Here is a 16292-nt window from a genome sequence, read left to right on the forward strand (position 1 = left end):
AATGACATTGTGGTCTACCTACAGTTAATGGACTGTAGTGGTTCAAGAAGCCCACTCACCATTGTCTACTCAAGGGCAACTAGGGTGGGCATAGAATGCCTCCTAGCCAGTGATTTCCATATCCCTTAAATGAATAAAAATAAACTGCATCACTAAAAACTTTGCTTGCATATTGCGTCCCATTATCAGATGTGATCTCTCTGGGTGTACCAAATACATGGAATGTTGCATTTGTCTGTCATAGATACCCTTGAAGTGTTCTTTTAACTGTCTGACATTGCAAATTTGGAAAATTAGTTGGTAACCTGAAGCAAATTTTTGAATAACTGCAACTTTGACCAAGTATTGATGGAGTCATGTGAAAGTGTAGAAGTTCTTTGTGGTGCTGCAGTTGATAATACTCCACACATTTTCCTTCTCCTTTCTGTTGATTCCTGGTCAATTTGCACATCTTGTGCCAGGCGCCCTGTTCACTCTCTGCCTTTTGTGTCACTGATGTAGATGTGACAGTATGTCCTTCAGAAGGACTTTGGGTACAAATACTTTTTTCTCTTCTGTGATCAAGTGGCTTTTCACTATCTCCAGTTATGTATCATTTAACTGTTTCTTTCTGACATTGTGGTCAGCACAAATGCAAATAATTTGTCAAATGGGTATGAGAAAGCTACTGTGTACTTTTTGGGTTTAGAGGAACTTTTGCATTATTGGGATGTGATCTGCTCAGTGTCTGTGGTAACCATTTTGGTGCCAGGTTTGAAGCAGACATTTCAATTAAGTCCTGTAAGTTTACTTGACATTGTCATAATCTAGGTGGAGCATTTTTCAGTTTATGACAAATCATTTCTGATTGTTTGGGACTGGTTTCCACAAAAAATTGTTCATCAGACTTAACCTAACAGTGTGGAACAAGCAGAAATTGCTGGCGAAATATGTATGGAACCTTGTGACACTGATGTTATGATCCAGAGATAGCCGAACCAAATCAGCCTTTAAACCATCCAAGACCTTCGTTTGTTACTCCAATAGTTACTAACCAGAGTTTAGACTAACCAATCCCAGATTTTATAAATTAATTCTAGACACTGGTTTTGTATCTCAAATAGAAGACTTTACAATTTATTCAATGCATAATTAAATTTAGGGTGGCACGGTGACTCAGTGTTTAGTGCTGCTGCGTCACAACGCCAGGGACCCGGGTTCAATTCTAGCCTGGGGCGACTGAATGTGTGGAGTTTGCCCAGTTTCCCCATGTCTGCGTGGGTTTCTTCCGGGTGCTCAATCCAAAAGATGTGCAGGTTAGGTGAATTAGCCATGCTAAAATTGCCCTCAGTGTTCAGGCTGTGTGGGTTAGGTGCATTGTTCAGGGGTAAATATAGGGGAATGGGTGGGTGGGTTACTCTTCAGAGGGTCGGTGTGGACTTGTTGCACTAAAGGGCCTGTTTCCAACTGTAGGGATTCTATTCTATGAAATAACAACTTTAGTGCAGAACAAAGTAAGTAAGGTAATCTGATTTAAACCTAAAATGTTTGTTTTTAGCCTCCATTCACACAAGACAGACAGACAGGCAGTTAAGAGATATCTTTTAAAAAAAAACCAAAACTGGCCAGATCACTTAAGTGGCTTTCACAGTGTGTTGTTTCACAGATTGATGTGGACTCCTTGGTTGTTTTTCTGAAACCGCTGATCCAGTTTACCGAGGTAAAGGGAGTAATATTTGTAACTCGGCTTTCCACTCGCTGGGCTTCCAAAGGTGTGTGTGGGAGATTAGGTAAGGAGCTTTCAAATCGTCATGCTGTGTTGTCAGCTGCCAAGCTAATCCGCAAAAAAACACGGTTCAAACAGCACTGGTTCTGTCCTGATGTCTCCATTCTTATTCTACATCTGGCATCTGCTTGAGTCTGGGATGTCTTCCAATTCCCAGTTACTGCCCTCATTAATAGGCCACTTCTACTATCGCTTCAAACACAATCATAGAATCCCTACAATGTGGAAGCAGGCCATTCAGCCCATCGAGCCAACACTGACCCTCTCCAAAGCGCATCCCACCCAAACCTGTCCCATGGCCAAGCCACCTCACCTGCACATCTTTGGACTGAGAGGAAATCCTCTCAGACAAAGGAATAATGTGCAAACTCCACACACTGTTGCCCGAGGCTGGAATTGAACCCGGATCGCTGGCACTGAGAGGCAGCAGTGCTAGCCACTGTCCATCCCTGGAGCCAATGCTCTAGGGTCGCTGTATCTGAAGGAACCCCTTTTGATTAAGACTCGGCTTGCAAGTAACCAACAAGCCTGGCTTCACATGCAATCAAAAGCTTGCTTGGTCTGTTCTTTCCCTTTAACACAGCTGTCCCAAAGTCCTTAAGTCATTCTCAGCTGTCAATTCCCAGTTCACAGCTCGAAGCCAAATCTAATAGAAGTAAACTGCTGAAAAGTCGTCAAGGGTTCCAGCACTGAATACCAGGGCAAATGTTTCATGCTCTCTGTTGAAGTAGTTGGATTGTGCTTATATTGATCTTTTAATATGCCAGTACAATTGGTTTGTCATCTTACTTGATATATTGAATTTCATGCTTGTCTTTTTTTGGGTCATTGCATTTGAGGGTACAAATTTCTGTTAATGTTTGTTAATGTGATTGAAACATGTGCTGTTAGTGCACCTGTCTTACGTATGGGGTTTCCTATTTCTTAGAGCTCTATTTCCTTAGAGCTGTGTCAGTGACTATGCTTTGTTGGAAAAATTCAGATGTTTGATGCTAAGAAGTTAAAATATCTGAGATATCTCTGAAATTTTGTGTGGGCATTTCTTTAAAGTGTGACTTAAGTGTCTTGAATCCAAAAATACCCTGATTAAATGGTCATTTAGCATACATGTAATAGATTCTCCTCTGTCTGTGTGCTAATGAATATGACAGATGATACTGTTATGTTTCATATTGTCTAGCTTGCACTTGAGCTGCGAATGCTATGCTTTCAGAAAGCATCAATTGATGGAATTACATATTCTGAGCTACAGTGCAGTTTAGAAATTTTCTATTTGGCAGATTTGTTGCAAGTCCTGGACTGACTCATTGGGAGCATTTTTGCTTCTGCTGTGATGGTAATTTGGTATTTTTTGTGAATGGTCACAATGAGTTCCATGCATTCTGGTAATCCTGCTGGTCCATTTATGTCCACCACTTGAAATTCTTATCTTCGTGGAGAGCTGTAATATCTACCTTTGTCATCATGAATTTGTCAGTGCCAGGGATGACTGACTTATTATATGCAGTTAGTTCTATTGTCATAGTTTGTATCATATATTTGCATTGATCCAAGTACACCATGGGGTGGCACAGTGGTTAGCACTGCTGCCTCTCAGTGCCAGGGATTCAGGTTTGATTCCAGCCTCTGGTGACTGTCTATGCTCACTCTCCTCGTGTCTATGTGGTTTTCCTCCGGTTGCTTCAGTTTCCTTCCACAATCCAAAGGTGTGCAGGTCAGGTAAATTGGCCATGCTGAATTGCCCATAGTATTCAGGGATGTGTAGATTTAGGTGTATTAGTCAAAGCTAAATGCAGAGTAATAGAGGAATGGGTCTGGGTGGGATACTCTTTGGAGAGTCGGTGTGGACTTGCTGGGCCGAAGGGTCTGTTCCCACACTGTAGGGATTCTATGATTCTATTCTATCTTTCAGGATTTTGACTCGTAGGATGTCTGCATGAGCTTTTGTGTCAAATTTAGTCTTAAGCATGTATTTGCCAACTTTGTTCAGATAACTAGAAGCTAGAAGCAAGAATGGTCCATTTACCCTTCAACCCCACTGCACCATTCGATGTAATTGTAGCTGATTCTGTATTTCAAAGCCACTTTGTCCCTGTATCCCTTGATGCCTTTAAAATCTAAAGATTTACCTATCTTTGAATATATTCAATGACTTGGCCTCCACAGCCTTCTGCAGAAGAGAATATTATGCCTTCACAAGCCTTTGAGTGAAAGAGTACTTCCTTAACTTACACCTGAATGGCCTACCCTGTATTCTGAGACTGTAAACCCTGGTTCTAAACTACGGAAAACGTCCTCCCTGCATCTAGTCTGCCCATCCCTTTTAGAATTTTATACATTTAAATCATAACCCTTTATTGTATTAAATTGTTGTGAAAACAGGCCCAGTCAAGCGAATCTCTCCCCACAGGACAGACCTGCAATCCCTGATATCATCTTAGTGAACCTCTGCTGCACTCCCTCTCTGGCATATGTACCCTTTCTTGGGTAGGGAGACAAATTTCCTGAAGAAGGGCTTATGCCCGAAACGTCGATTCTCCTGTTCCTTTGATGCTGCCTGACCTGCTGCGCTTTTCCAGCAACACATTTTTAAGCTCTGATCTCCAGCATCTGCAGTCCTCACTTTCTCCTAGGGAGACAAAATTCCAAACAATACTGCAGGTGTGGTGTTTTAAAGACCCTGTATAATTGCAGTAAGATATCCTTACTTCTGAATTGAAATTCTTTTGCGATGAAGACCATTTATATCATTTGCCATCCAATTTGCATCCTGCACCTACGTGTTTGTTTTCATTGACCCAGGTTCATTCAGAACCCTTTTGAACATCCACACTTCCCAATATAATTACTATTTAAATAACACGCATTCTGTTTTTCATTCTGAAGTAGAAAGTTTGCTAATGGTTCTATCGTGAATAATTGGAGCCTAGCTCTGATCCTCGCAGTACCCCACCAGTCACTGCCTGACACTTGGAAAAAAATCCAATTATTCCCATTTGTTTTTTTCCCATCTGTCAACTAGTTCTCAGTCCATACCAATATACTACCCTTTGTCTTGTGTGCTTTAGTTTTGTCCACTAATCTCTTATGTACGTCCCTATCAAAAGTGTTCTGACAAACAGAATGCACCACATCCACTAGTTCTCCACTATCTATTCTACTATTTATATTTTTGTAAAAAGTTCCAGTAGATTTATTTGTTAAGCATGATTTGCCTTTCATAAACCCATGCTGGCTTTGTCCAATCTCAATAATGTTGTCCAAATATTGTGTTATCAAATCTTTTATAATAGATTCTGTAGTTCTCGTTTTTTTTTCCTCCTCCCTCCCTTTTTAAATAGTGGAGTCAAATTTGATACCCTATAACCTGTAGGAGGTTACTCCAGAGTCTATAGATTTTGGAAGATGACCATCAATGCATCCGGACTACGTCCTTTAGTACTTTTTTTTTAATTAGATTAGATTACTTTACAGTGTGGAAACAGGCCCTTCGGCCCAACAAGTCCACACCGCACCCGCCGAAGCGCAACCCACCCATACCCCTACATCTACTCCTTACCTAACACTACGGGCAATTTAGCATGGCCACTTCACCTGACCTGCACATCTTTGGAGTGTGGGAGGAAACCAGAGCACCCGGAGGAAACCCACGCAGACACTGGGAGAACGTGCAAACTCCACACAGAGTCGCCTGAGACGGGAATTGAACCCGGATCTCTGGCGCTGTGAGGCAGCAGTGCTAACCACTGTGCCACCGTGCCGCTCACTACTCTAGGATCCCGATGATTGATTGGGCCATGGTGATTTGTTAGTCTTTAACCCTGTTTCTTTTCTTAGCATAATTGTCTTACTAATCCTGATTTATTTCAATTCTGTCCTTTCACAAGACCCCATAACAGTTCTGGGAGGTTATTGTGACCCTTTTTGTGAAAGTATAACCAAAAATATGTGCTCAGTTCTTCTGATGTTTCTTTATTCCCTTTTATAATTCTCCAACTTTTGATTGTATGGGAAAAATGTGTTTTTATGTTATTCTGTTTGTACATTTATAGAAATTTTTAGTCCGTTGTTGTGGTTCTGTTTGCCGAGCTGGGAATTTGTATTGCAGATGTTTCGTCCCCTGTCTAGGTGAGATCCTCAGTGCTTGGGAGCCTCCTGCGAAGCGCTTCTGTGATCTTTCCTCCGGCATTTATAGTGGTTTGTTTCTGCCACTTCCGGTTGTCAGTTCCAGCTGTCCGCTGCAGTGGACAGTAGACAGAGAACAACCGGGGAATTCCTAGAGGCATGGCACTCATCCACAGATTCTATCAACAAACACATTGACCTGGACCCAATATACCAGCCACTGCAGTGGACAGCTGGAACTGACAACCGGAAGCGGCAGAGACAAACCACTATAAATGCCGGAGGAAACATCACAGAAGCACTTCACAGGAGGCTCCCAAGCACTGAGGATGTCACCTAGACAGGGGACGAAACGTCTGCAACACAAATCCCCAGCTCGGCGAACCGAACCACAACAATGAGCACCCAAGCTACACATCTTCTCACAAACTTTGAATTTTTAGTCAGTTTTAATGTTTGCTGAAATTTTATTCTCCTACTCCATTTTCTCCACCTTGACCAATTTTTTTGTTCTCCTTAACTCTATTCTTAAATTCTCCCAAACCTCAGACTTGCTGTTTTTCCTGGCAAATATATATGTGGTCTTACTGAAACTAATGCTATCCCTAGTTCCATTTATAAGCACTGGTTGAGTCACCTATCCTGTTTTTATTTTCCAGGCAGGAATGAGTAATTGTCATTATTCATGTTCTTTAAATATTAGGATGTGCCTATCCATCATTGGTTGCTTTAGTAAAGTTCCCCATCTCATGCTTGCCAATTTACATCTCATACCTAGTGGATCCCTTTATTGAAATTCAGGACCCTAGTTTCAGATTCAATGCTATATTCTCCATCTTAATGAAAAATTCTGTCATATCATGGTTGCTTTTTCCTAAAGAACCCTGCACAATCATTAATAATGAATCTTTTCTCATTGCGCAGTACCAAGTCTAGAGTAACTTATTTAATTTGTTCCCCAATATATTGGTCTACAAAAAACCTTTTGCACTCTAGGAATTCCTCTTCCATGATATAATTTCTTGTTTGGTTTGTCCAACCTTCTCTGATTTCTTGTTTAATGCTTTCCCTTGCATCATCATTACTATTTGGGGACCTTTGGACAATCACCAAAAATGCTTTCTGCCCCTTGGATATTTCTTACCTCCACCCTCTCAGATTCCATGTGATTTTCCAAACCAATATCCTTCCTCACTCTTGCATTGATTCTCTCCCTTGCTTGCAATGCTACCCTACTTATTTTCCCTTTTTATCTGCCCTTCCTAAATAATAAATAGCCCCAAATGTTCTGTTCACATCTTTTGTCACTTTGCAACCTTATCTCCTTAATTGCAACTGTATCATACAACTCTGCGCTGCTAATTTATTTATCTTGCATATGTCAGGTATAGACAGCAAAGATTGAGTGAATCCTTGGAGTATAATGGCAGTACTTGAGGGAAATCAGGAGTGCAAAAATGAGATATGAGATAGCTTTGGCCAATAGTGTTAAGGAGAATCCAGTGGAATTTTATAAATGTATTAAGGACAAAAGAGTAACCAGGGCGAGAATAGAACTCCTCAAAAATCAGCAAGGCAGTATATGTGTGAAACTGCAGGAGATGGGGAGACATGAAATGGGTATTTTGCATCAGTGTTTACCATGGAGAAAGACAAGAAAGATATAGATTGTAGGGATATATAATGTAGGGAAATAGATGGTGACGTCTTGAAAAATGTCCATATTACAAAGGAGGTGCTAGATGTCTTAAAATGCAGAAAGGTAGATAAATCCCCATGATCAGATCGGGTGTACCCTAGAACTTTGTGGGAAACCAGAGAAGTGATTGCTGGGTCCCTTGCTGAGATATATGTATCATCAACAGTCACAGGTGAGATGCCAAAAGACTAGAGGTTGGCTAAAGTGGTCCCACTGTTTAAGAAAGGTGGTAAGGACAAGCCAGGGAATTATAGACTGGTGAGCCTGAGATTCGTGGTAGGCAGTTTGTTGGAGGGAATCCTGAGGGACAGGATGTACATGTACTTGGAAAAGGATGAACTGATTTGTGATAGTCAATATGGCTTTGTGTGTGGGAAATAATGTCTTACTAACTTGATTGAGTTTTTTGAAGAAGTAACAAAGAGGATTGATGAGGGCAGAGCAGTAGATGTAATCTGTATGGACTTCAGTAAGGCATTTGCCAAGGTTTCTCATGGTAGCCTGTTTAGCACGGTTAGGGTGGAGAAATAGCCATTTTTATGTACAACTGGCTCAAAGGTAGAAGATAGAGGGTGGAGGTGGAGGGTTGTCTTTCATGCTGGAGGCTTGTGACCAACTGTGTGCTGCAAGGATCAGTGCTGGATCTACTGCTTTTCGCCATTTATATAAGTGATTTGGGTGTGAACATGGAAGGTATAGTGAGTAAGTTTGCGGATGACACCAAAATTGGAGGTGTAGTGGACGACAAAGAAGTTTACCTCCAAGTGCAATGGTATCTTGATCAAATGGGCCAAAGAGTGACCGATGGAATTTAATTTAGATAAATGTGAGGTGCTGCATTTTGGAAAGGCAAATCACAGCAAACTTATACACTTAGTGGCAAGGTCCTGGGGAGTGTTGCTGAACAAATAGACCTTGGAGTGCAGGTTCACAGTTCCTTGAAAGTGGATTTGCAGGTAGATAGGATAATGAAGAAGGTGTTTAGTATGCTTTCCTTTATTGGTCTGAGCATTGAATACAGGGTTTGGGAGGTCATATTGTGGCTGTACAGGACATTTGGTTTGGCCACTTTTAGATTATCGTATGCAATTCTGGTCTCCCTCCAATCGGAAGGATGTTGTGAAACTTGAAAGGGTTCAGAAAAGATATACAAGGATGTTGCAAGGATTGGAAGGATTGAGCTATAGGGAGAGGCTGAATAGGCTGGGGCTGTTTTCCCTGGATCGTCGGAGGCTGAGGGGTGACCTTAAAGAGGGTTAATAAAATCATGGGCATGGATATGGTGTATAGACACACTTTTCCCTGGTGTGGGAGAGTCCAGAACCAGAGTGCATAAAGTTAGGATGAGAGGGTTAAGATTTAGAAGGGACATGAGGGGCAACTTTTTCACGCAAAGTGTGGCACGTGTATGGAATGATCGACCAGAGGAAGTGGTGGAGGCTGGTACAGTTACAATATTTAAAAGGCATCTGGATGAATATATAAATAGGAAGGATTTAGAGGGATATAAACCAAGTGCCCCTAATTTAGGATATCTGGTTGGCATGGGTGACTTGGACCAAAGGGTTTTTTTCCAAGCTGTACATCTCTGACTCTATGAATGTGCCATGCATTAAAACACAACAGTTTTAGCTTTGACTTTTTAACCTTGTTAGTCACCTTAGTTTTGTTTTGTATTGTGACCCCATTTGTTTTTCTCCCATACTTTTCCACCTTCCATTTTTGTTGCTTATCATTCCGTTTTTGTTTTTATTCTTGTTTCTTCCTCCTCAGTCTTCCTGTTCAGGTTCCCACCCCCTTGCTACTCTAATTTAAATTCTCCCCAAACAGTACTAGCAAACATCCCTCTTCCTGAGGATATTGGTCCAGGTTCTGTCTAGGTGCAGCGGTCCTTGCTTGAACCAGTCCCACCTTCCCCAGTATTGGTCCCAATGTCCCTGAAATCTGAATCCCTCCCTGCACCATTCTGCAACCAAGATTTATCTGTTATTTCAACTCTCCATTGCATTTGGTACTATTAGTAATCCTTCTGAGGATGCTACTTTAAATTTGATGTCCTAATTCCCTACATTCTAGTTGTAGAATAAATATTGTATGTTAACATGGGATATAACTACCTCCAGAAGGGTAATCTTCAACATCACTGGACCATCATTACTTAACAATACAGTCTATTTCTGTTCATTTTTCTTTGCGGAAAAGAATCAAAATTATATAATTTAAATAGTCTTATACCACAGTTAATTAAGGAATTTAACGCTAATGAACATTTAGTAAGGTAAATTGAATTTCAAGCAGACCGTAGTTGAATTGTTGCATGATTTTAAATGTATTTTCATATGAATTGAATAACTACTTCACAATGTTTTAGGTTGTAGATGGCAAAGTGGTGGTACTGTCAGCGTATTGGGAGAAAAGACGGAACCAGTTATTTGAGCTGCAGGAACAGCTTGAAGAAATTCCAGCATTGTTAATGGGCTTAGATGCCCTGACATCCAAACTTGGTGAGTGCATTTATCTCTTTAGTTAAATTAGGAAGGTGGTGATCGACTGCAGTAATTGTAGTTCTCTTAATGTGGTAATCTATGTTTGATGTGAAACTTATTGTAAGAATGCAAATCAAATTATCTTGTAAATAAAAATTGAAGTTTTAAATTGCAAACATTTTCTCATGGCTGCTCTGTCAAGCAAATTGAAAAGCAGCTTTTGCTGTTTTAAATGTTGTCATTTCTGGAAAGCTTAATTACAATTCAAACAATTTATTGTAATGTAACTTATTGAAGGAAGAAGTGTTGCCTAGCCTGGCTGATTTGCATATGAATGTTGCTGAGTAATCATTGGTTACAAGACTTGAGGCCACCAGTGTCTAATCCTTTTGTCAATCTACATATAGCTTTTCACCATTTTTGGAGCCTGTTCCTGAAATCATGTTTATACGCTGCATTGAATGAAATGCTGAGGTCTTGGCCAGTGATATTAACAGGCATATACCTTCTTCACTTTTATGGATGCTTCTCAAATCCAAAATATTATTTGATTACAAATAAATGTTCTCTCTGTAAAAGGATACTGCAATAACTTACGTTAATGTAAGTTTTAGTTAAGGATATTGAAGATCGTGGCTAAGGTTTAAGAAAATATTTAATGTTGTAGTTCCATTAAATGCAGGTGCACCTCACTTATGTTATCATTTGTATCCATTGATGCCATTTTACTGATATTAGGTATTTCTTGTGTAATATATAGTTGCGGAATGGGAAAAAATTGTACATTTTCTCATTAATTGATGCCTCTTGGTTCTATAAATTGCAAAAATAGACCAGATCATTGGCTTTATGTATGTTTATCTGTATTAATGGGAATGGAAACCCCATTTTGTAATGTAGTAATTGTATCAATATGTGAGCAATTTGACCACTTTGGCATTTTTCAAATTTTTGGATAATTTAACTTACAACTTCATAAAAGGCAGCTTACATGCGCTTACATGCTTACATGTTCTGAAGGGCAATTAGGGATGAGCAATGACTCCTGCCCTACCCAGCGTTACTCACATCGTGTGTATGGAAATTAAACATAAAATGTGATTTCAGTTTGTTTACGGAATGGTCTAAACGTGGGCCTTGACTGAAGTTCTCACCCCCACTAAATTCGCTTAGGATGCGTATCAAATTCTCAATTGTGAATATCGTTCTATATTATGATCTTGGTGCTAAGACATGTTGTCAGCCAACCTGCAGCTCAGCTTTCTTGAAAGCTGTTTACCTAATTGGATGTCTTGAACCAGTCAAAATGTTAAAGGAGGCTCAATGTCCAAGGGCATTTTGTCTCATAATTAAACAAGGCCGCCTTGTTTCGATTCCATCAGAATCAGAATAGGTCAACTTTTTTCACTGCATCATTTGAAACATAAGCAAATTGGTTGGGCAGCTATCCACTTTTTACTGAGATGATCCCAATACCTGGACTAATTGAGTGGTCATTTGTTGACCTTTTTTCTATGTGCAAGGTCTGTATTCCTGCATTTGTGCTGTGAGATTCTGATTTCTTGTGGAAACTGAAAAAGACAGGAACAGCATTTAGTCTCATAACGGCCACTGAAATAAGTTTCTGGGCCCAGTTGATCATCAGTTAAACTTTCCATTATTAACGGGGTCCTTTGACTAATGAGTTCAGACTCCGTGCAGATCGGTCCAAAACCTTTAATAGGCTCTTCAGACAACTGTGTTGTTAATTTTAACACCTATTCTACCATATTGTCTTGAGGTTGAATGCATATTTAATTGTTTGTTTGTTTTAAGAACTTTTGTATTCTATATTAACAGGACCAGTTTTTGTCCTCTTTCCTTTCATAAATGTATTAGTGTTATGCTAAATATTATTAGGAATATATGCAGTTGATTGAGAACTGCCAGTTACAATGCAACTACAGATAGGTTAGCAATATCAGTTAACATTCCTTTCTAGTTAATTAACCTGAAGTGTTACTTAAGACCATGCATACTAAAATCTCCCTTGACATTGAATTCTATTTCCATCACTGAATCCTCTACTATCAATATCCTTGACCAGAAATTCAACTGGACTTGTTGCATAAACATGATGGCTACAAGAGCAGGGCAGAGGCTAGGAATACTGGTGAGTACCTCACTGCCTGATTCCCCAAATCCTTCAACAACACTTAAGCCTGACACCATTCAAGACAAAGCAGACCATTTGATTGGCTGTACATCTACAGGTGTGCACTCCCTCCATTACCATCACTCAGTACACACTGTTGCTACTATCTAGAAGATGCCCTGCAGAAATTCACCAAGACCTTTAGACAACCACTTTCATCAAGAAGGACAAAGGCAGCAGCTACATGGAAACACCACCACCTGCAAATTCCCCTTCAAGCCACTCACTATCCTGACTTAGAAATACACCATCATTTCTTTGGTGCTGGGTCAAAATCCTAGAACTCTTCCGCCCCCCCCCCCCCCCCCCCCCCCCCCCCCCCCCCCCCCCCCAGGGCATTGTAGCTCCACTTACTACATATGTGGACAGCAACGGTTCAAGAAGGTACCTCACTACTACCACAAGGGCACCAAGGGATGGGTAATAAAACGCTAGCTAACCAGCAATGTCCACGTTCAATGAGAGTGAATTTTAAAAACGTCTGGTTGACGATGAATACAAATAATTAAGCCGTGTTTTTTGTGAAATGTGCTGCGCTCCTCATCATTGACGATGAGAATGGAGAGTGTGAAGAGCTGCCTCCTTTTGTTTGTTGTTGTATTGTGCACAACAATTCATGAACAGATGTGACAGGATTTCAAGGCTTTGACCTGATCATCTGATTGTGGGATCACTTAGCCCAGTCTGTTTCATGCTGCCAATGCTGTCTGGCTTGCACGTAGTCCTGTTGTAAATTTTTAATGACCCAGTAGTGATCCCTATTGCGCTCGTTCATTGCTATTTGTTAATCTGAAAAATGATAGATTTATACTGTTTCCTGTTACCTAATAAATTTTACATCTATATTAATAATTTACGCCATGCCCAGTGAGCTTTTACTTTGTGCAGTAAACTTGTGGCGTCTTATTAAATACCTTGCAGGAATCTTAAGTACACACATCCACATATTTCTTTTAATCCATTTCTTGTCGTACATTTTTACTTCTGGATTTACTATTTCTGCAATTTCCATTCGCTACAGTTAAAACCGATGCAAAATTTTTTCATTCATTTCTCATATCTTTATTTTACATTATTAATTCTCCAGATGTGCTTTCTATAGCACAATCTCTCTCTCTCTCTCTCTCTCTCTCTCTTTTTGTCCTCCTTTGCTTTTTTAGTTTTCTGTTTAATTTTCTGACTTGCCACTAATTTTTCTGAAATTGTCCCTTCTTTTTCAATTTGATGTTACCTTTAACCACGGATAATGGTCCTTTCCCTCTTCTTTTTTGCTCCAATGTGCCTGCACCAAATGGTGTAAAATATTTCCTCCCCTCTCCCTAATTTAATTTTCAGTTCAATTCAGCCAGATGTATCGTTCACAATTGTTCTTTCAAATTTAAACCACTAGTTTTATAATTTCAGCTATGGTTATTACTCAACAAGTCAGATATCAGACTGAAGTCTGGCCTAAATTCTTTTTTTTAACTTGAAGTGCTGTTTCACTGAACCACAAGCGCATAAAGCTGCAGATCTGGTTTTAACAATAAATCCGATTTATTGCACAAAAGAAAAGATTAGAGTAGAATAACCAAGCTATTTACAAAACACAATTTGAGAGGATCCCATTAAACCCAGCACCATCCCTTTTTATAGTACTCTAATATCAGAGAGAATTCCTTTCGTTATCACTTATTGATTTCTTTCAATTCCCAGTCTTGAGAGTTTGATAGCCTCTTCCTGATTGTTAACTCAACTGAGCTTAGATTTTGTGAGCTTTGAATAGCCCTTTCAGGTAATTAATGAAGCTCATTTGGTCCTGAACTTTCAAGCTAAGACTAACTGTTCTGAATTTTCTCCTTTCTCAGAAGATTGAGAAAGTTTTCAAAGCCAACAAACAATGACCAAAAATCTCCCACTGTACAAAGTTGTACAGGCTAGGCAGTTTGATCATACTAAATTGCCTATTGTGTCCAGGGGAAGTGGATTAATCGTGGTAAATGCAGGATTATGGGAATTGGATCGGGGTGGGGGTGGGGGAGAGAGAGTCTTGAGTCTGAATGAGATGCTCTTTGGAGGATCAGTGTAGAGTTAATGGGTCAAGTGGCCTCTTTCTGCACTGTAGGGATTCTTATGACCGTCCCATGACTAGTATTTAAATAGCTTTTCAAGAAAATAGCCAAAGAAAAATATCATAGCTGCTCCAATATTCAGTTTATTGTTCAGGTGCATTGTGGTACTGATTTATTTCATTTATTTATTTCAATTATTTATTGTTTTTTTTGAAGAAGCATTTTTAAAATTGGGTTCTAAGTGCAAATTCCACTAATGTAAATGCATTCTTTTATGCTGGATATCTTTAAAGTAATCTTCAGGTGCTCTTTATCTTTAAACATTTTTAATGTACTTTAAAGCCTTTTCATAACTGCCTGTGTTCTAATCTTAGTGTATCTTGTTGACGGTTTGTTCTCTGAATTACCTTTGTGTTTCTCTTGCAATGTAATCTGACCACTGTTTACCGCAAAGTCTCTACCTCCAGGCCAATGTGCTTTATGCTTTAATGCTTTGCCACATTAACAATTGTAAGTTTACTTTTTTTACAAAGCTTTGTTGTACTAATTGCTTTGTGTGCGTATTACTTTTTTTTCCGATCTCATCAATTTTTGATATTAAACATATCGGTACAAGATTGAGTTTGCCTTATAACCTACATAATTACATTAAAACAATTTTATTTTTCTGTAAAATACTGGCGTGAATTTTTAAAAAGAATATATTAGATCTTGGATGCTCAGTTCCTATTGTTTCAAACCACTTCAGAATCATCACTTACTGGATCAGTTATCTTTATTCTTCAATGCTGTCCAAGATAAAGGAGTCAGTATATGTATGCTTTTCATCCAAATGTGTATATTATTAATGTCATGCACACTGGTCGTTATTTATACTTGAAATGCATCTGTTAAGATTGGTTGTGCATATCTAGATGCTTTTAAAATCTGATTTTCAGGTCAAAGCTCATTGGCTGTCCCTCAATTTAAAGATGGCAATTACTCAAGTTAGCAAGTTTTTACCATTGGTGTTCATGTGATTGAACATGTCGATTCTCAGCCCAGAGGTCTTTAGGTACATGAGCAAGGGTAATATGAGGTTATGGGGTCCGTAGTGCAGAATTTTCCTCCTTTCTTTGCTGAGGGACAAGATTTACGCAGTTATTGGTTGGACCCTGGGTAGCGTTGTCGGACAGAGAGAAGTGGGGGTTCAGGGTTATATAGTTCTTTGAAAGTTGCATCAACTTTCATTGGGGTGGTTAAATAGGTGTTTAGCACACTTGCCTTCATTGCTCAAACCATTTGATTATAGGAATTGGGTTGTGTTGAAGTGTCATGTCAGGATGTTGGTGAAGCCACATTTGGAGTACTGTGTACAGTTCTGGTTGCTCTGCTACAGGAAGCATGTTATTGAATTGGAGAGGGTTCAGAAGAGATTTATCCGGATGCTGCCATGGAATGTTTGAGTTAGAAGGTGAGGCTGGATAGGTTGGGAGCTTGAGAGGTCATCCTCATAGAGGTGTATAAAGTCGTGAGGGGCATAGATAAGGAGAATATCATAGGTATTTTCCCTAGAGTAGGGGAGTTCAAAACTAGAGAATATATTTTTAAGGTGAGAGGAGAAAAGTTTCAGAAGGGACCTGAGGGGTAACTTTATTACGCAGAGGGTGGTTTGTGTGTGGAATGCCAAAGGACATGGTAGATGTGTATGCAGTTCGAACATTCAGAAGGCATTAAGACAGGCACATGAATAGGAAAGGTTTAGAGAGATGTGGGCCAAATGCAGGAAAGTGGGACTAGTTTCGTTAGAGAAACTTAACTGGCATGGAAGGGTTGGCCACAGTTCCAGTGAATATTAAAAATGCTAACATATACATCTATGCATTTTAAAAATTGTAATCCATCATGATCCTGCTAGTAAAAGTGGGATCTGGAGGCTGTTATGTCCTTTCAATTAAGTAGCTAAATATGAAACTGGTGCACTTAATTGGAA

The 16292-nt window shown here is 39.6% G+C and overlaps 1 protein-coding gene across 4 annotated transcripts in view; it reads left to right on the forward strand.

Moving 5' to 3' along the window:
* The window catches only part of dtnbp1a (dystrobrevin binding protein 1a), a 193436-nt gene that overhangs the window by 30403 nt on the left and 146741 nt on the right, over positions 1-16292 (forward strand). For 3 of the 4 annotated variants that reach the window (XM_072560825.1, XM_072560826.1, XM_072560828.1), the window contains 2 exons: positions 9961-10093; positions 12162-12227. In XM_072560825.1, the coding sequence (XP_072416926.1) occupies positions 9961-10093; positions 12162-12227 (199 nt within the window). The remainder of the gene's footprint in view (positions 1-9960; positions 10094-12161; positions 12228-16292) is intronic. The other variant, XM_072560827.1, reaches the window with a different exon arrangement.

This window comes from Chiloscyllium punctatum, chromosome 41 (genome assembly GCF_047496795.1).
Source record: "Chiloscyllium punctatum isolate Juve2018m chromosome 41, sChiPun1.3, whole genome shotgun sequence".
NCBI classification, from domain to species: domain Eukaryota; kingdom Metazoa; phylum Chordata; class Chondrichthyes; order Orectolobiformes; family Hemiscylliidae; genus Chiloscyllium; species Chiloscyllium punctatum.